Source organism: Elaeis guineensis, chromosome 1, assembly GCF_000442705.2.
Source record: "Elaeis guineensis isolate ETL-2024a chromosome 1, EG11, whole genome shotgun sequence".
Taxonomy (NCBI): Eukaryota; Viridiplantae; Streptophyta; class Magnoliopsida; order Arecales; family Arecaceae; genus Elaeis; species Elaeis guineensis.
The window spans coordinates 145,088,437-145,107,632 of NC_025993.2; the positions used below are offsets into that span (position 1 = coordinate 145,088,437).

Here is a 19,196-nt window from a genome sequence, read left to right on the forward strand (position 1 = left end):
AAACATCTTGAAAGCGATTGGGAGTGGGCTCTTTGTTCTTTGGTGTATGGTAGAAATTTTTTTTGAAGTTTTTTGCTTGGATTTTTTTTTTTAATTACAAGACATGCATTTTTTCCAACTGTACGTATGCACATCCTATCATTCTTTTCGAGAGGCATTATTTTCTCTTCGATTTTGCTATTTTAGTGGTAGAAATAAAGCATTGTCGATTAATATTTTTTAAATCTAGCTGCATGTGGTCCCATTCCTCAGATGGGTAAATAAAGTTCAAGTACTTCTAAAAATGAAACTCAGCATTGTAAATGAACTCCATTTGTGGTCTCCTTCCCCCTATGGTTATCCAATATCGTAGAGCAAATAGATTATCTTAGATGTTTTCCTCTTTTCTTTTGAAAATACAGGGCAGGGGGTCAGAGATAGCATCAAAATAATATTTTTTGCTAACAAATTACTTATTGGACTTACTGTGGTGAATTAAAAGCTCATACATTTTGCCTCATTTAACTTCATATTTAACTTTGATGCACTAACTTCAACATACACCTTTAGATTTAGTCTTAATGACCTTCATATTTACCTTCAACATATTAAAGACATAATATCAATTCTCCTCATTTATCAATTTGTAACTATTTCCATTATTTATGATGCAAGAAAATACCCGATGATTAAATGCTTGATGGTTAAATTTGTATGGACTAATATAGTGATTGATTTATGCTGGGGCAAATGGTTTATCATAATTTGATGGTGCACTATGGGGATGTCTAATATTGGATCGACAATGTAGATGAAGATCGTTATTCACATTTAGAAATGGTGGCTGATATTTATAAACTCATTGGTAAGAGGGATGTCAATCTTACTATCTCTTGTGGTAGTGGCTTTTTAATTAAGAATGATAATGATGTGATGCATATATTTAGCACACATCAAGAAGTTGAGGAGATATATTTATTTATTAAAAATAATATTAATAATCTAGCTCTTTTTATAGTCATACCTTCTGGATGGGATGTAAGGTTGAAGTTGAAGGGGATGTTGGAGGGGATGTTGAGGTGAAATAGGAGCGAAAGTTGAGGGCAAGAAAGATGATGATGTATCTGAATTAACAAAAGAGGTTTATCCTTTTTCTAATTCAGATAATGCTAATTAGATGATGGAGGGAGAGTAAAATAATGGGGATGGGAATGATTCAACTGATGGGAGTTATTTATAGAGAGAGAAAAAATTATACTTCACGGTAGATATTTGTAAATATGAATGACTTTAGAAATATATTAAGGGATTATACAATTTTAGATGGCTATGAACTTAAGAGAGTGAAAAATGAATTTGAAAGAGTCACTGCCCATTACTTAAATCAAGGATGTAATTGGAGAATTTGAGATCATTTATAGGCAAACACCAATCTACAAAACGATATTCTTCATAACTATAATACAACTTGTTTGGATTTTTTTTTTATGAATTTGATATTTTTATTGATGTTAATCGACCACAATGACATCTCATGTTCGAATAATCAAGCCAACATGAGCTACTCTGACAACTTGAATTCTATTGAGACATTCAAACTTCTACACAAAATAAAATAAATTGCATCAATTAGGAAAGGAGACAATGTCAGTTAGACAGAAAACGATACAATATATTCTACTACATTCAGCTACATTCAAATACAAAAAAATGATTAGGATGGTCAAAAAACCAAAAGGTTAGTATTCCGACAGAGGGAGCAGTCCTAGGGCTTCAGCAAAAGAACATTGGTTTGATGCTTCTATAGTCACATTTGGAGGGGAGAAGGGTTTAGTGTATGGGAGGCCGAACAAGATTTTCATGTTTTCAGCAGAAGGGGCGAACCTACAAGATAGCTCGGGAGGCATGTAGGAGCTTTAGAGTGGGCGCGCACTGGAGTAGGAGGCCGTCCTCACCCAATATCACTGGAGCAAGACAACAATGGAGCGCCCAATGGCTTCAGAGCAAGAGAATGATAGAGATAGAGAAGACTAGAGGGGAGAAGGATTTTTATCTTACTCATCGTTTGATGAAAGGCATTTCGATTATTTCAAAAAAAATTTATTACGTGGCATTTCATACCCATTTTGGATTAACGGGCTGTCTAGCGGTCCGAACTAAACTGTAGGATTAAAATAAATATCAAGGACATAAATGTAGGTTTTCAAACTATTAGATTTAAGTGTAATTTCGACCTAACCTCAGATAGATTTTTATAATTTGCTCCCGAGGGATGACACCAACAGTGTTTTAGGTCAGATCCAGCTTGGACCTGGCTAACAAAGAGTGTGCCAAAAAAAAACAGCCATTTGAATCTGCTTAGATCTAAGGATTCGATGAAACCTAGGGCCAACTGATTGATTCCTTTTTAGATCGAAGAAGCCATGGCGCAAAAGCGTAGCCCATCGTCCAACAATCCAAGTCACCACATGGCCTCCTGTAGGTGATGGTGTTGGTTTTTGACCATATGCCGTAGGTATTCCTTGGAGGCTGACCAAGTATCGTATGAGGGCTGCACAGAAGCTACCAATTTAGTCCAGGAGAATTCGTCTTTGTCATGCGGCTGATGCAATTGGTGGTGACTTGGACGAAGTTGATAATGCCGAATATAGTGCACAATTTGTCTCCCTGACCGCAGACTTGGAGGGCGAGCGTTGGAGGAGGGTCTATCTGACCGTAGAATTCGAGGGCGAGCGTTGGAGGAGGGACAGGTCATCATCAGCAACTTAAAAAATACATCCAATCGGTCAGACTGCGATGAAGAAATGATGGTGATTATTATGACGGAATATAACCTAATGTGAAGTCAAAGGTCTTTTTTTTTTTTGGTAGAGGAAAGATCATCCGTGATTGACGGAAATTATTTTAGAAGACCTAGTTCTGTCAAAACCTTTATTTTTATAAGAAGTTAAAAACTTTTTCGGATGATGGATGATTAATAAAATTTTAAAGCTGTAACATAAAGGCAACCAAGCATCCATGAACAGCTTTGTTTGTGGTTGGTGTACGGATGTAAGATGTTGAGGGGAAAATAATGAAAAATTAGTGTATTATGAACATCTCATATATTATTGCTATAAAAAAGATGAATATCTCGTATGTTGAAAATCCAGTTCCAAAACTGGTTTCTCCAGTTCCCAAAAAGTTTCCCAACATTAAATACAATTTCTATAACAAAGGCATCTGCATTAGGAGGTGCTACTAAATTCTACTGTAATGAAGGCATCTAGAGCAATTGTGCTTTCAATATCTGACATGTCTCTTTGCAACAATCAATATATTGATTTTTTTTTTTTTTTTAAGGTTAGAGCAATATACTGATTTGCCAGAGGAGCTTCTCATGGTCCAATATTGTGAGCTTTTAGCAGCCATTATGCTAATACCGCAATCAGTTATCGAGGCCATAAGATAACAATAACTCTATTTAATGGGGACTAAACTGTTTTCTGGCCAAAGAAGAGTAACTGGAACATAAATATGAGACCAAAGCTGCATAGAACTCAACCAATCAGCCATGTTCACAGGCAGGAATGGCAGCAGCTGTCATATTTTTTGAAAAAAACAAATTATTTTTTAATTAAACTATGAAAAGGTCATCATGCATTTCATTAGACATGAAATAAATAAAAAATAAAAAACAAAACAGGGAAAAGGAAAAGAGGAAAAATTTCTCTCTCTAGATAAGGCGAGAGAGAGATATCTAGGGACACAAGGTGACAAGAAAAGACCTGTCTATTTTTTCCCTTGTTGTTCTCGACTGGATGTGAAAATGTGATGGTAATTGGTCCAATTGGAGTTGACTGTCAAACTATCGTGTGTTTTGCGTCATATTGGAACATCATGATTTCTTTTTTCGCTACACACAAACTAGACCCCGAATTTTTCCCTCCTTTGATGTACAGCGCTGTCACTCCGGTAATGTTAAATGTCACTCTGTAACTTGTTTAACATAGCAAACTGTCACTCTGGTAATGTTAAATATAAATAGGTTTTCTGAATAGCTTTGGTTCAAAAGCAATATAATTTGCAACTGTGAATTAAAAGGAATTACCTTATTTCATTATCACATAGAATAAATTGGCTAGGAATCCGGCCATCATCTTTTGGTGTACATCACTCATTTTCATAGCCTCCTCCATATATATTGTTTCTCCGTTCTGAGTTTGTGGTAACATTTCTAAGGAGTCTTTAATAATGATTGTAAGAATATGTACAAATATATATTTAGTCTCGCATCAGCTATATACTGAATATATCTTTATTATTTATATAAGACCAAAAAATCTAAATAATACCTCCAACTATATTTTTTTTTATAAAATTCTGGATTGTTGCACATGGTATTAAAGCAGATCTGGCACAAGGGATGTTGTAGCATGGATCCACTGGGACTAAGTATAGGCTGATCACGATACTTATAAGTAGATTTGAATGAATTTTGATTCTTAACCTGATGAGGGCTTAAATGGGAGGAATATGTGAGGACTCACGTAAATATGTATTTAGTCTCTCGTCAATTATGTATTGAATAGATCTTGAGTACCTATATAAGATAAAAAAATTTAATTTAATATCTTTCCACTAGATTTTTTTTGGATGGAATTCTAGGTTGTTACTATATTAGCTAAATACTAGTCTAAATTATATATCCATCGAAATTCTCAAATGCATAGCCAATTTTTGCCATCTTGTTGAAATGAATCGAATAGAAGTCATGTTAGAAAAGGATATAAACAATATATTATAAAATTCATATACAAGTATATGATGGAAATTACATGATAGGATTTTATCTCCAACCATTGTTATTGAAGTTAAAGAGAAATTAATCACTCACAAGTCATACACTTTTAATATTAAGAGGATACTTCTAACCTATGTCTTGCTGAATTTTTTTATCTCTTTTGATGAAAAAACACAAGCCTTACTTTATAGAGGTTAGGCTAGGGACTCTCTTTTACCTTATGTACAAACTGTTCACATTCGTTTCATCATAAAAAGTGAAAAGCCATTTTAAATTTTTTAATATGTCATATATAGAAACCTTTTGCATTCTGGGTTATTAGCTATATTTACCATCTTGATAAATTTATATAAACTGGGAGTAAATACTTTGTTAGCATATCGGCCATATAAAGTCTCATAACGGGACGTTTCATATAAGTCATGCTCATCTATTCTTAGTCATGTGCATTGAAAGGGACTGATGATCAAAGGGGTTTCTTCCTACAGCCTAGACATTTTCCATGGCATAGGGCCAGAAGGATGGTGATTGGTTTGTCGTAGGAGACCTCAGTGAAGAAGACCAATTGTTTCTCTGGTCATAGATTTAACAGCTTCTCGTAATAGTTGTTTTTTCCTTTTTCCGAAAAAGGAGAAGGTTGCAGATTCACTACTTGATTCACCCTGAAAAACAAAACCAAGCATACTATGGAACTCACTGTCGCAATGTTAGAAACTCCAGAGCAACTTAACATTAAGTGTAAACCTAATCATCCTTAAGAAACCAGCTGTGAACACAGAGTAGAGAAGTATAAACATCCAATATGCACCTGATTGTTTTTGAGCAAAACCATGCATGTGAAACTGAAAGGAGAATTCCTCTCAAAAAAATAATGAAAGAAGAATGCAAGAAAAGAAAATATGTATGGGTCAATTTGATTTAAGTCAATTTTTTCAAAAATTCAAAACTAAAATCTAACTGATTTTTTTATTTCCAAAAATTTTCAAAATTAAATAGAATGTGAAAAAATTTGATCTAAATCAGAAATAATCGGTTTAGATTGTTTTTACGATTGAGTCGGTTTTTTTGCACACCTCTGTTGGTCTTCCTGCTCTTAGGCACCTTGCACAAGTCAAGTCTTCGTGTAGCCAGCCATATAGAATGGCATTTTCCAAGCCGGAGGGATCTTAGAAATTCTATAAATTGCCTGCTTTCCGAAGAGTAAAGAACACCAATCCATAGCCAACGAACCCATGGCTTCGGCTCTCCTCCCGCTTATTATTCGCTTCCTGCTCTTTTCTTTGCTTCTGTATTGCACTTCGTATGCCGTCCACGGAAAGGCAAGTAGCCACCATGCCGTTGGAACCAACTCTTTGAACCCGGGAACTGCCTGCTCCAAACCCAAAGGTTAGCACCCTCTTGACGCTAGCAGTTAATTGATTGGTTTCGGCTTTTTACTTGATCGTGACCTTTCAGTACTCTGTTTTATAACAATCCGGGCTAGCCTTCTCTTGCTCTGGAAAGCAAACTGAAGTCAAAGGAGTGCATGAAATAACCTTTCTACTAGATCATTTATACTGGTGGTAATAATAAATTATAGTTGAGGGCACGGGTAAGATCGTATATATATCTGACCTTTTGACCTTGCGGTGGGGGTTACTGGGATGCTCTTTATGATAACAAATCATGGTTCATGCTGATATATCAAGGTCACTCTCCTAACCTCTCTTTCTGTGTTTTTTGTGTAAATAGCAAGGGTTTGTACGATGACATTTATTTATTTATTATGCTTTATAGTGGCTATTATATGGCAGGAACATTAGTGGTCTTTATCTATGTTTCTGTTGTTCAATGGATTAAAGTAATGTTTAATACAAATCTTCTTACTAGGTTAAAATAATATGTTTGATACTGCAAGTTATTATGATAAGATTTTGAATTTTTATATTACTTTAGGATTAAAAATTTATACATATTCTACTTGATTGTTGAAAGTGCTTGTTTATCAAGCTGGTAAAGTTTTTAACAATCCGATTCATCTGCAGGCTAAGTCCAAGTCTAAAGATTGTAAGAGTTTCCTTAATAGCGATGATAATACTTGAATTACGAATATTATGGATAGTTATATTATTCATGAATTATAATATTAATAAGTATAGAACTGTCTCTCCAGATACGCAAACAGTTATTTCCAAATTATGGTGTATGTCAACATACATATGTTGCTAAGTACGTATAGACTATCTGTTAAAAGAACAAAAGAATCATCTTGATATCTTTGTTTTCTTTTTCTTTTTTTGGCAATCATCATCAAATTAAAATCTAAAGCCAAGAAAATTTGGGAATATCTCATTAAAATTCTTTAGCAATGATCACCAATAGACCTGCATTCTGAGCAGTCCGGACTGAGCTCAGCCCCAAGTATGACCCAAATTAGCTTGATCCAAGCCTAGCCTTCGGGCCTATTGTTCAAATCCAATCAAATAGTTTTGAACTTTGAATTGAGCCTCGGGATTTTTAGACTAAGTGGGATGTATGCCTATTAATTTTTAGCCCACCAAAAAGAGATCGAGCCCTTTCTTGTAGCTAGATAAATAAGGCTGCAGTTCGATCGAATTAGATTGACGAAAGACGAATGTTTTAGGTCGAATGAAGTGAAGCCAGATTATGTCGGAATTAGATAGGAAAGAGCATCCTCTGGGACCATCATCCTTTAGAAAAAGCACCATGTCAATAGCGAAAGGGGACGAATTGGGTCATATCTTTCCTTGAATAAAAATTGGAGAAAATAATAAAAAAGCCATTTTCATTTAAAAATTTGTTGGTTTTATTTTTGTGGTTGGGATCGGCACATCTTGAGATAGACGATGCCGACATGCTTTTGGGACTTGTGGTTGGCAAGATTGACCTAAGAGAAGAGAGTGGAGGTGTCGTCGACCAGATGAATATCGATGTCTCCAATAGGAGAAAGCCTTCACAGCTGTGGATCTTGAAATAGGTAAGGTGTTGTTCCATATATGGGAGTTTTTGCCCATTTTACTTCCAAATGACCAAAGAAATCAATAAAGAACTCCAAGACATAGTGGATTTCTTTGTTGATTTCTTATTTATTGGAGGTCAAATATATATGTATGTACATATACATGTATATGTGTGTGTATGTATGTGTGTGCGTGTATGTGTGTATGTATGTATGTATGTATGTATGTATAGAGAGAGATAGATTAGGCTTAGGTCGATCAAATTTGGCTCTAAATCTGGTCGAGTTCTCCACTGTCCAATCCACATGGATCTCCATGCAAGAAAATAAAAAGTCAGCAGCCACTTTCCATTCATGTAGATTTGAAAAATATTTAAAAAAGGTCAAACCAATTAATGTAAATAGGATAAAATAATAAAAAAAGTCAGACCACTAATATGAATAGAATAAAAAAAAGATAAATTATAAGAACATTCTCTCTATTTTAACTCAATTTTACTTATATCCTCTATATTTTAAAAAGTGTCAAACTAGCTCTTTTAGTTATTGATATATTCCGATATAGTCCAGCTGTCTATCTTTATTAATAAAATTTTTTAAAATGATAAAAATATCCATCTCCTTCTTCCTCCCTCCTCCTCCATGGCTAATATCCCTCCTCCCTCTTTCTTTTCATCCATTTCTCCTCCTCTCCTTCCTCCTCTTTCTCCCTCCTCCTTTCTCCTCTTCTTTCTCCATCCATTCTTTTTCTCTCCTTTCTCCTCTCTTTTCTCAACTCATTATCCCCCTCTTTTTTCTCTTCTCCTTTTTTCTCATCTACTTCTCATTCTCATCATTTTCCTCCAAGCCGCCCATAAACCATCCCCTTACATGACATCCTCCTCCACGTTCATCCCTTCTTATCTTCTCCATCTTCTTCCTTCCCATCCTCTTCTCCTCCCCTTCCTTCTCCTCCATCCTACTCTTTGCCGACAGCCCCTCTCCTCTCCTCCCTTTCATTCTCTTTGCCCTCATCTTATTTCTCTTTTAAATCAATCCATAAGTTTTATCCCTTTAGATGGCCCCCACTACTTTATCCTTCCTCATCGGCAAAAAAATCTTTTCCCCTTCTCTTCCTCTTCACTTATTTCTTCTCCTCCATGATAGCTCCCACCACCTCCTTTCCTTCTTCCTTATCCATTTCACCTCCTCATCCTCCTTTTCCTCCAAACCGTCCATAAACTATTCTCTTTACGGTGGCCCCTTCCACCTTCACCTCTTCCAACTAGTAACCCATTCTTTTCTTCTTCTTCCTTTCTACTTTTTTCTCCTTCTTGTCCTTCTCCTCTAATCCATTTCTTACCCACGACCATTCTCCCCTCCTTCCCTTTCTTTTCATCTATTTTTTTTTCTCATCTTCTTCGTTCTCCAAGTCCATCTATGAACAAAGGGCATTTTTATCCAATAAAAAAGAAATCTAACACCATTTATTGATAAAATGAATGATTGGACCACATTGAAATATATCACTAATTAGAAGAATCGATTTGATATTTTTTTAAAATATAGAGATATAAATGAAATTGAGTTAAAATTAAGGAGATGTTTCTGTAATTTATCTAAAAAAATATAAAAAAATTAGACCATTAATGTAGAGGGGATGAAAAAATATAAAAAGTTAAGACCATTGATTCAAATGGAATATAAGTCCACGCATGCCAAAAGTTGGAATTCAAATTTATATTTATTCTAAAATATTTCTATTTATCCTATAAAATTTATATTTTTTTTCTTAGGTATTTCTATTTATTCTGATTCTATTTGTTTTGGACTCATTTGTGTTAATTCTAAAAAATTTATATTTATTTTAAAAAAATACATATCTATTATATCCAAAATTTATATTTATTCTATATGATTTGTGTCATTATATATATATATATATATATATATATATATATATATATATATATATATATATATCCAAACCCATCCAAAATACTTCCGGATGAGCCGTCCAGTATTTGAATAGGATAAATCAGCACTGAGTTCAAGAGATCCAAACAGCTTGGACCAAGCCCCTGTCAGAACTAATAATACCAATTGCTATTGGTGCTTCCTTTTTTTTTTCTAATTTTTTCCTTAACTTCTTAATTCCAGGCTCAAACCGGTGCCGTCTACCGCCGACATGGTCCCTGTTCACCAATCCCTAGCACGAAGCCCCCAACCCTGGGTGAGATCCTGCGCCTAGACCAATTGCGCGTCAATTATCTCCAGCAAATGGCATCACTTGGCCCCAGAGACACACAGGTACAAGAATCCCAGACAAGCATTCCGGCAAACCTTGGTAGTGCATTCGGTACTGCTGAATACGTCGTGACGGTGGGCTACGGCACACCCAAACAAGACCAGGCTGTGAATTTTGACACGGGAAGTGATGTCAGCTGGATCCAATGCCAACCATGCCCGGACTGCTACCCACAACAAGAAAATTACTTTGATCCCTCTCAATCTTCTTCCTATGCTTCAATCCCCTGCAGCTCTCCCGAATGCTCACCATCCTCATTCCTTGGTTGCTCCAACTCTACCTGCATCTACCAAGTTCAGTATGGTGATGGTTCCATAACTGCAGGATACTTGAGCCGTGAAACACTGACACTATCTCCTTCCGACATGGTCTCAGGCTTCATTTTTGGGTGCGGCCAATCCAACGAAGGCTTCGTTGGAAACTTAGCTGGGTTAATGGGACTCGGTCGAGGCAAGCTCTCTTTAGTGTCCCAAACATCTCAGAAATTTGGCAGTGTATTCTCCTATTGCCTCCCACCTACAGCCAGCTCTACAGGCTACCTGACATTTGGCGCGCCTACGCCATCTGCCACCATTTCATACACACCGATGCATACCGATACAACACAACCCACCTTCTACATCGTTAATTTGATAGCAATAAGTGTCTCAGGGCAGCAGCTGGCGATTCAGCCTTCGGTCTTTTCCTCTACTCTGTTTGTCCTAGACTCAGGAACCGTGATCACAAGGCTACCTCCCTCGGCCTATCAAGTCCTGAGGTCTGCTTTCCAGAGCTCCATGATGAATTACCCAATGACAGGGCCATCTGGAATACTTGACACTTGCTATGATAAGAATGTGAATGTGAAGCCTGCACCGGTTGCACTGCACTTCGAAGGGGATGTCACTCTGAACCTCGATGATTCAGGTATCCTCATTGATAACTGCCTAGCTTTTGCTGGAAATAAGGAGGACAGCGATCTAGGCATCATCGGCAACGTGCAGCAGCGTACATTCGAGGTGGTTTATGATCTGGCAGCAGAGAAAATCGGGTTTCAGCCCAATGCCTGCAACTGATAAGAACTATGCCCTGCTATAATTTAGTAAGTATCCATGGAATAAAATGGAGGGGTGTTAAGGTGGAAGTAACCCCCTATAAGCCAACCACTAGTAGAACTCCTAGAACATTTTTCAAGTATCAGTGTATCATGAGTCTTGGCTGTTAAGATATAATGAATAATTATGTACGAGTGAAGCCACTAGAATCTGTGAGATGTCCCTCTGATAATGAAGGCTATTCAAGGGGACTGTGGAACTGCATGCCTTGGTTTCGCATGCCTCACAGAATGTCTTTGCAAAAGACATGAACACTACAAACAATGCTGCACATTTTGTATTTTCCGCAACACAGGTTCATCGAAACCGTTTAAAGCCAACATGCTTAAGCCCAAGACCAACATTCTTTTGAGAAGCTGTTTGGTTATTTTTAAAGGGTTGGACTGAAAATCACATAGAATTCCTGATTTGGACCATCCATTTAAGCATAGCTCTATACCAATCAAATACCATCCAATCCAAATCTTTTGAGAATAAAAAAAAAAATGTCCTGCAACCCAAATGCTATTATGATCTGGACTGGATTTGGATAGACTCTTAGAAAATACAAGATAAATAGATAAATAGACTCGGATACAATCCAATCATAAAGGTCTATCTAAGTACCGTTGCATCCTTACCGGTACATAGTAAATCAGCGACTATTGCATCCCTTGGCTTCATGGATGTACTCAAGTGATGATAATATAAGAAGCAGAAGGTGTCAGATAATTCAAACACATCCAATAGCATCTGAGTACAAAAGCTCACGAAATTGCCAAGGAGCAGAGTCATACGATCTTTGTTATAATTAGTCCTTTCTAGAACCATCAAATTATCCTGATTGACCCTGCAGCTATAGTTGAAATCACAAAGATGAATGATCCTGCCATTACCTAGTAAAATTAACAAAGCAACCATACAAGAATCCATGTTTATACACATTTCAAGCAGTTCTCCGCGGCATCCTTCCAAATCTCAATATTGTAGGCTTTGTAATCTGTGGATTACCTGTGAACATTCTGTAATATTATTACATTTTCTCTTGCATCGAATTATCCTTAAATAGCAATTTGTTGGGATTCCACATCTTGCTTAGAAACAGGCGTAGCTCCCGTTATTTAAATCACATATCTAGTCCACTAGAGTAGAATAATTACGCCATATATTCAAGCTGCTTATTAATTGATAAATTTAATAACAAGTAACACCCATTCTAATACATTGCTCCATACATTGCCACATCAAGAGGTCCATGGTGATATGAACATGATCCTTACTCCCAGTTTTTGTTGAGTCCAAAATAATTGATATTTGCATAATGTTTATTAACAAAGCGGTCGTTGATGGGCATAATTTGGACCTGTAAACCGAAGATGATGCCTCCTCTACGGTAACACTACTTATCATCCATTCAAACTTGACAAATTTTCATTAGCTCCAGTAACCAGACAGCTGAATAAACCTGCAACTGCATATTGAGAAATAGACGTCCTGAAAACTTCATTTTGGGTTAATCAATCTGCATTCTCTCTCACATGCAAGACACATTGTCACATGCAAGACACATTGTCATCGCATGTTTAACACCATCTCGTGTTCATACTTATCACTTATTGATGTTCATTTCATGTTTCCCACCACATTTTTGATTTTGATTGCGCAGAATGCAATCATCACCATTATTTCCATAGAAACAGGCTACAGTACCAAACTGAAGCCTCCGTTTGTAAGCCTGCAGTCAGTCCAATTATTTCTCAATACATCGAACTCCACCATTTAAAGTAATATGATCAAACCTAGAGTGTTCCGGAAATGAATCAAGACTGGTTACTAGATTTGCATGACATACTTCCAACATGAAAATAACATAAAGAGAATAAAATGTTTCAGGTGCTCTCAGGCATCCGTGAAACTTCAAAAAAGAATAAGCTTATGGCTAATAGACCTAGAAAAGGTCTGACCTTAAGAAATTTTTATAACCTTTGGAGACCAAACATTTACCTCGCGAAACAGAGAAAACTTGGATAAACCAAGGACACTTGACTATAAATTTACCTTTCCGTCTTAGAAAGAAGCATTGTGTGAAAAGCATGTCGTTGTAACCTCTCAGGAATACCAATAAACAACAGGGACCATATCCTCAATTATTCTAATTTGATGGCAAAATGACAATATGAAAACATTATCTTCCTATTGAATGAATTTTTTGGTCCATGATCTTCTGAATTCTTGTTCGCAGCATACACTTCAAGATATATACCTGCCTACAAAGCATTATTTGCAATAACTCTTGCTTGCAGCACATGGTTAAATGCATGTCAACTAGAAAGCAAAATTTTTGCAAAATAAGCAGCAAACCGGGAATTCAGTGTCAAAGATTAAAAGACACCACCTTCTGAAGTCTATTCACCAACCTAGAAACGAAGGTAAGAAAAGAAGAACCAGGAGATAAATGTCATTGAAGACTTCAAGCAACAACAAGATAATCACAAGAAGATGATAAAGAAGTCCTATCTCAATTCTACAATGCAACGAAATCAGCCAAAGCCGGTTAATAACATAACAACCTAGGGTTGGGCATTTACTAACCTTAAATCTGAAATGAATAACCAGGCATGAAACCAAGCAGAATAGAAAACAGCTAAATTAATAACATTTGGAATTTTGGAACACTGGAACATCACAAAGATCTATGTATGCAAAAATAAAAATATAAAGACCTCCAGCAGTAGCTAATGAAGAAGGCCACAGAACATAGCAAAATACAAGGTGAAACACACCACAAAATTGTCAAGCTCCATATGAGCTGACCGAATTTTTTTAACTTCCTAGGAAATCCAGGGCATATCGTCTAAATTTAGATTAGTCAACCTCCTCCATCTTGCTGCCCTCTGCATCAGCATCCTCCAGTGAAGGCATGTCAGTATCTGCATCCACTGTCTCGTCCTCATCAATGCTAAGACCCAATTTCAGCATGCGGTGAATCCTGCTGCCAAAGGTGTTGGGGTCCTCAAGGCTGAAGCCAGAGGTGAGAAGAGCAGTCTCAAATAGCAGCAGCACAAGGTCCTTCACAGATTTGTCATTCTTGTCTGCCTCTGCCCGCTTCCTCAACTCATCCATGATAGGGTTATCTGGGTTAATCTCCATTGTCTTCTTGCTGGACATGTAGCCAGCCATGCTCGAGTCCCTCAGGGCTTGTGCCTTCATGATCCTCTCCATGTTGGCAGTCCAACCATACTCACCAGTGACCAGACAACAGGGAGAATCAACCACACGATCAGACACCACTACCTTCTCCACCTTGTCACCCAGCACTTCCTTGATGACTTTGCACAAGCCCTCAAATTTCTCTTTGAGGGCTTCCTTCTTCTTCTTTTCATCCTCACTCTCATCAAGCTTCAATCCCTCCTTCGTTGCAGACATCAACTTTTTCCCCTCAAACTCCTTAAGCTGACCCACAGCATACTCATCGATTGCATCTACCATGAAAAGGACCTCATAGCCCTTCTTCTTCAGCCTCTCCAGGAACGGGGAGTTCTCCACAGCCATTTTGCTCTCACCAGTAATGTAGTAAATTTCATTCTGGCCCTCCTTCATCCTTGTAACATAGTCCTTAAGGCTGGTCATCTCGTCACCACTCTTGGTAGAGTGGTACCTCAGCAATTCTGCAAGCTTTGCTCTGTTCTGAGAGTCCTCATGTATGCCAAGCTTGAGGTTCTTAGAGAATGCCTCGTAGAACTTGTTGTAGTCTTCCTTGTTTTCAGCAACCTCAAAGAACAATTCGACGCACTTCTTGACCAGGTTCTTTCGGATGACTTTAAGGATCTTGTTCTGCTGGAGCATTTCCCTAGAGATGTTCAGGGGAAGATCCTCAGAGTCCACAATTCCCTTAACAAAACTCAAATACTCAGGAACCAGTTCCTCACAGTTGTCCATGATGAAGACACGACGAACATAAAGCTTAATGTTGTTAAGCTTCTTCCTGGTATCAAAAAGATCAAAAGGAGCTCTTTTTGGAACGAAAAGGATGGCCTTGAACTCCAGCTGGCCCTCCACAGAGAAGTGCTTGACAGCCAAATGCTCCTCCCAGTCATTTGTTAGACTCTTATAGAAGGCAGCATACTCTTCCTTGGTGATCTCTTCAGCCTTCCTCATCCAGATTGGCTTTTGCTTGTTGACCAAAGACCACTCATGTGACACCTCCTTGATCTTCTTCTTCTTCTTTTCCTTCTCTTCCTTCTCTTCATCAACATCTTCCACCTTGCCTTCCTCAGCATCTTTCTTCTCCTCCTCATCCTCATCATCAGAAATTTCCTTCTCAGTTGTCTTCTCAGTCCACAGGGAGATGGGGTAGCTGATAAACTCAGAATGCTTCTTGATCAGATCTTTGAGGCGGCGCTCCTCAAGGTACTCCAACTGCAATGAATACATGGCAAAGCATAACAGAAAAGTTATTTTCAATGGGAAAAGGATAAGCACACAACAAAAAGCCCGAATTTACAAGAATAAAAAAGCTTAAAAAGTTTTCGATAAAAAAAACAAGAAGAAAAATTTTCTGTTGTCCATATCAAACTAAGTAAAACAATGAACAATGAACATTTGCACATCACATTAACTTCTTACGGGTCATAAAGTTGTACATGTTCTAGCAACATGATAAATAGAATAAAACTCATACCAACCAACAATGAAAAACAAAAAGGAGCATGCGTGTAAGAGGTAGCTTTCAGATCCATATAACATAAACAGATAGCATACAGAACTATACAGATCCGCTATAACCCCAACATGGCCCCCACCCAAAACAAAAAGAAAAAAAGACAACCATAATGACCATTACAACTTGTCAATGAGTTTATGGTGGAAAGTTAGTCGCAGAAAACCTCAAACTATGATGCATCGTAATTTGATCCACGCTGTCAACCATAAATGTATGGCAAAAGGCTTGTTTCCAAGTGAAATTCGTGGCAATCATTAGCGGTGTTACATCACGATCACAAGCAAGCGGCTTTTTAATGGAAGAATCGCTGACAAAATGGAATTTTTGGGAATAATCTTTGTTTCAAAATCATTTATTTTGATAAGAGCCTATTATAATTACAACAAAACCCTTAAAAAATTTCAGGCAATGACCATAAATTTCACTACCTGATCATCCTTGAGGAAAAGCGTGATCTTGGTGCCCCGTCCGAGATTCTCCCCAGAGGTATCCCTAGTCACGGTGAACGACCCACCGGCCTGCGACTCCCAAACGTATTGCTCATCATCATTGTGCTTCGTAGTCACAACCACCTTCTCGGCCACGAGGTACGCAGAGTAGAACCCCACGCCGAACTGGCCAATCATACTGACATCGGCCCCGGCCGCAAGCGCCTCCATGAATTCCTTGGTGCCGGACCTGGCAATGGTACCGAGATTGTTGACCAGATCGGATTTGGTCATGCCAATACCGCTGTCAATGATGGAGAGAGTGTTGGAGGCCTTGTCGGGGATGATGTGGATGAAGAGCTCCGGCTGGGCATCGAGCTTGCTCTTGTCCGTGAGGCTCTCAAACCGGATCTTGTCCAAAGCCTGTTAGGGTCTCGGATCAGTAAGAAAGAACGAATCGAAAGAGAAAAATAAAGAGATCCAGGGTTAGAGATCGAGAAAGAAAAGACTCACATCGGAGGCGTTGCTGATAAGCTCGCGGAGGAAAATCTCCTTGTTGGAGTAGAAGGTGTTGATGATGAGGCTGAGGAGCTGGTTGATCTCCGCCTGGAATGCGAAGGTCTCTGTCTCCGCCGCCATGGCGAAATAGCGAGAGGAGAGAACGCTCGAGAGAGGCACCGCGGCGAGTGAACGAGAGGAGTTCGGGAGGCATCTAGGGTTGGCGAGGCGTGTGATTTATATCGGGGACGTAGGGGTGCTTCTAGATTGTTCCACAGGCTAGATTTCACGTGTTTTGCTTCTTCTTAGCCGTTGATCTCAAAGTGGGCATTTTGTTTTAGATTTGACTGGCCGGGCCCTTCAAGCTTTATCGGATTTTTTTATTAAGAAAAAAAAAAAGAAACGAACTTTCTCGGATTCTGCTTCTCGCCGGTCATCGGCAGGAGACGAGTCAAACAGACCCAACTTGTCTCGACCCATTTAGAACGATTCGAACTGTTTTTTTGAACACGCACGGGTTGGAGCGCTATCAAAAAAAAAAAACAACAAAAATCTATAGGTTGGATCAGATTTAAAAATTAAAAAATAATTTTTTATTCATCATATTCAATAAAAAAAATACATCGGTCCATCAGATTATGCCGCATAATATAATTAATAGATAGATGACATTTAATATAACTCAATTTTTTTTCAGCAACAATAAACAAACCAGCTGGTTCACCATTTTATTGAAAACTTCAACAAGCTTGATAGGATTTAGCAAAATATAAAGTGTCCTCAAATGCACAACAATAAGAAGGTTCAGGGATCTGATCTAACCCGGCTCAAAACTAAAATCATATAAATATTTTTTTTATTATTCTAAATATCTTTTCCAATTCATTGAATAAACTCTTACTTAGACCAATTCCTCCTTTCATCTTAACAACTATATCTCCTCTCAACTAGTGTCATTTAATTATATTAAATATTTATATTTTATTTTTTGTTTTGATGGATTTTTATTTATAATACTCTCATGTATATTAATAAATTAAAATTTATAGCTTGCAATCTTATGAATAATTAATTACCTAGATAAAATTAAAAATTTTTGAGTGCAAATCCAAGTTTAATTTGGCTCTTCATAATTTTGTTTAATTTTGTTTAATTATTTATTATATTTTTTAAGTTTAAAAAAATAGCTAGATACCTGACTCGAATTGCAAACCCTAACTCAACGCCGACTCAAATCCAAACATTTTGGGTTGTCTCTTAATAATTGGCCCCATCCCAAGCTTTTCTAAGATTCATGTGGAGCTCAAAATTTGATCAATAAGAAATCATGGGCTCAATGGGAGCTTTAGATCGCATGCTAATTAGCTTGAATATACATTTTTTTCACTGAGTGGGAGATTTAGATGGCATACTAACTAGCTTAAATGCACATTTCTTTTCACTAAGAAGAGCTACATGTTTGTCTTACACCCCTTCTGTTGAGCTGTTCAGCATTTCTTTGAAACCGATCTAGTTATTTCCTTGTATATGCTTCGTATAAAAGACCCCATAGATCTTCCTTCTTTGATGAATTGGTTAGGTTAAGAAGTGAGTTCACCGGACCTTAGTTGATCGGGGGCAATTTTAATATTCTAAGACATGCCATGAAAGAAGAGGAAAAAGCTAATGCATTGGAGACAGCCATTCATTCATTGATGCCTTTTTGGATTTGATTAATGATCTTGATTTGAAGTGGAGAGACTTTACTTGGAGGCTTGATGATTTCTTTAAAAATCTTTTTGAGATCCCTTCACCCCTCCTCTCTCTATCAAGTGGCTTGATTTTTATGGAGATTTAGTCTGTGATCTTGGTGCTCTAGATGATATGTTCAGGCTTTAAGATATTAAGAAACCATTGTTCTCTTTGGGTCTCAAAGGTGCTACGATCCAACAAGTTAATCTTCTCATTCTTTTAGAAATATTGGAACCTCTTATAGGATGATTTGCTAGCCCTGCAAGAGGATTTCTATAAAAATGATTTTGATATGTCCAGACTTAACTGTGTTTCATCGCTCTCATTCTGGAAAAGGAAGGCATACTCACTACTAAGGATTTGTGGCCAATCAATTTGTTGAATAGTATTTATAAAATCATCTTGAAAATCTTTGCCAACAGGTCAGGTTACCTCCTCCTTCTGGTTAATGATTTTCTATCAACTTTTATCAAGGCATGAGTGATCTTGGAGAGTTTTCTTTCATCCCATAAGATGCTTGCCTATTGCAAGAGATCCAGACATCATAGAATTCTTTGTTAGCTTGATTTTGAGAGAGCCTCTGCATAGTGAACTGCGACTTTCCTTTCAAGCTACTACATGTGAGGCACTTTCCGCCTAAATGAAATTTTTGGATTTGATCTCTCATTACCTCCACTTCTATTACTATCTTGGTAAATTGGTCCACTGTTAAATGGATCAAATATAAACAAAGGT

General features: G+C 37.4%; 1 protein-coding gene and 1 pseudogene across 1 annotated transcript; one reads left to right on the forward strand and one right to left on the reverse strand.

Annotated features, from left to right (window-relative positions):
* The first annotated feature begins 5,989 nt into the window (after nucleotides 1–5,989).
* Nucleotides 5,990–11,290, forward strand: LOC105039031 (aspartyl protease family protein At5g10770-like; annotated as a pseudogene).
* Nucleotides 11,291–13,712: 2,422 nt separating this feature from the next.
* Nucleotides 13,713–16,961, reverse strand: LOC105038975 (heat shock protein 81-1-like). The gene is made up of 3 exons (XM_010914922.4): nucleotides 16,746–16,961; nucleotides 16,233–16,655; nucleotides 13,713–15,500 (listed from the first exon to the last, which is right to left on the reverse strand). The coding sequence occupies exons 1-3, from the start codon at nucleotides 16,869–16,871 to the stop codon at nucleotides 13,947–13,949; spliced, it is 2,103 nt and encodes a 700-aa protein (XP_010913224.1). The 5' UTR covers nucleotides 16,872–16,961; the 3' UTR covers nucleotides 13,713–13,946.
* Nucleotides 16,962–19,196: the final 2,235 nt, after the last annotated feature.

What these genes read in the sequence shown, in the direction of transcription:
- LOC105038975 (XM_010914922.4), bottom strand. Translation starts at nt 16,871, where the DNA reads ATGGCGGCGGAGACAGAGACCTTCGCATTCCAGGCGGAGATCAACCAG. An exon ending in TTATCAGCAACGCCTCCGAT is followed by an intron (nt 16,656 to 16,745) that starts GTGAGTCTTTTC and finishes AGACCCTAACAG; the next exon opens with GCTTTGGACAAGATCCGGTT. An exon ending in TTTTCCTCAAGGATGATCAG is followed by an intron (nt 15,501 to 16,232) that starts GTAGTGAAATTT and finishes TATTCATTGCAG; the next exon opens with TTGGAGTACCTTGAGGAGCG.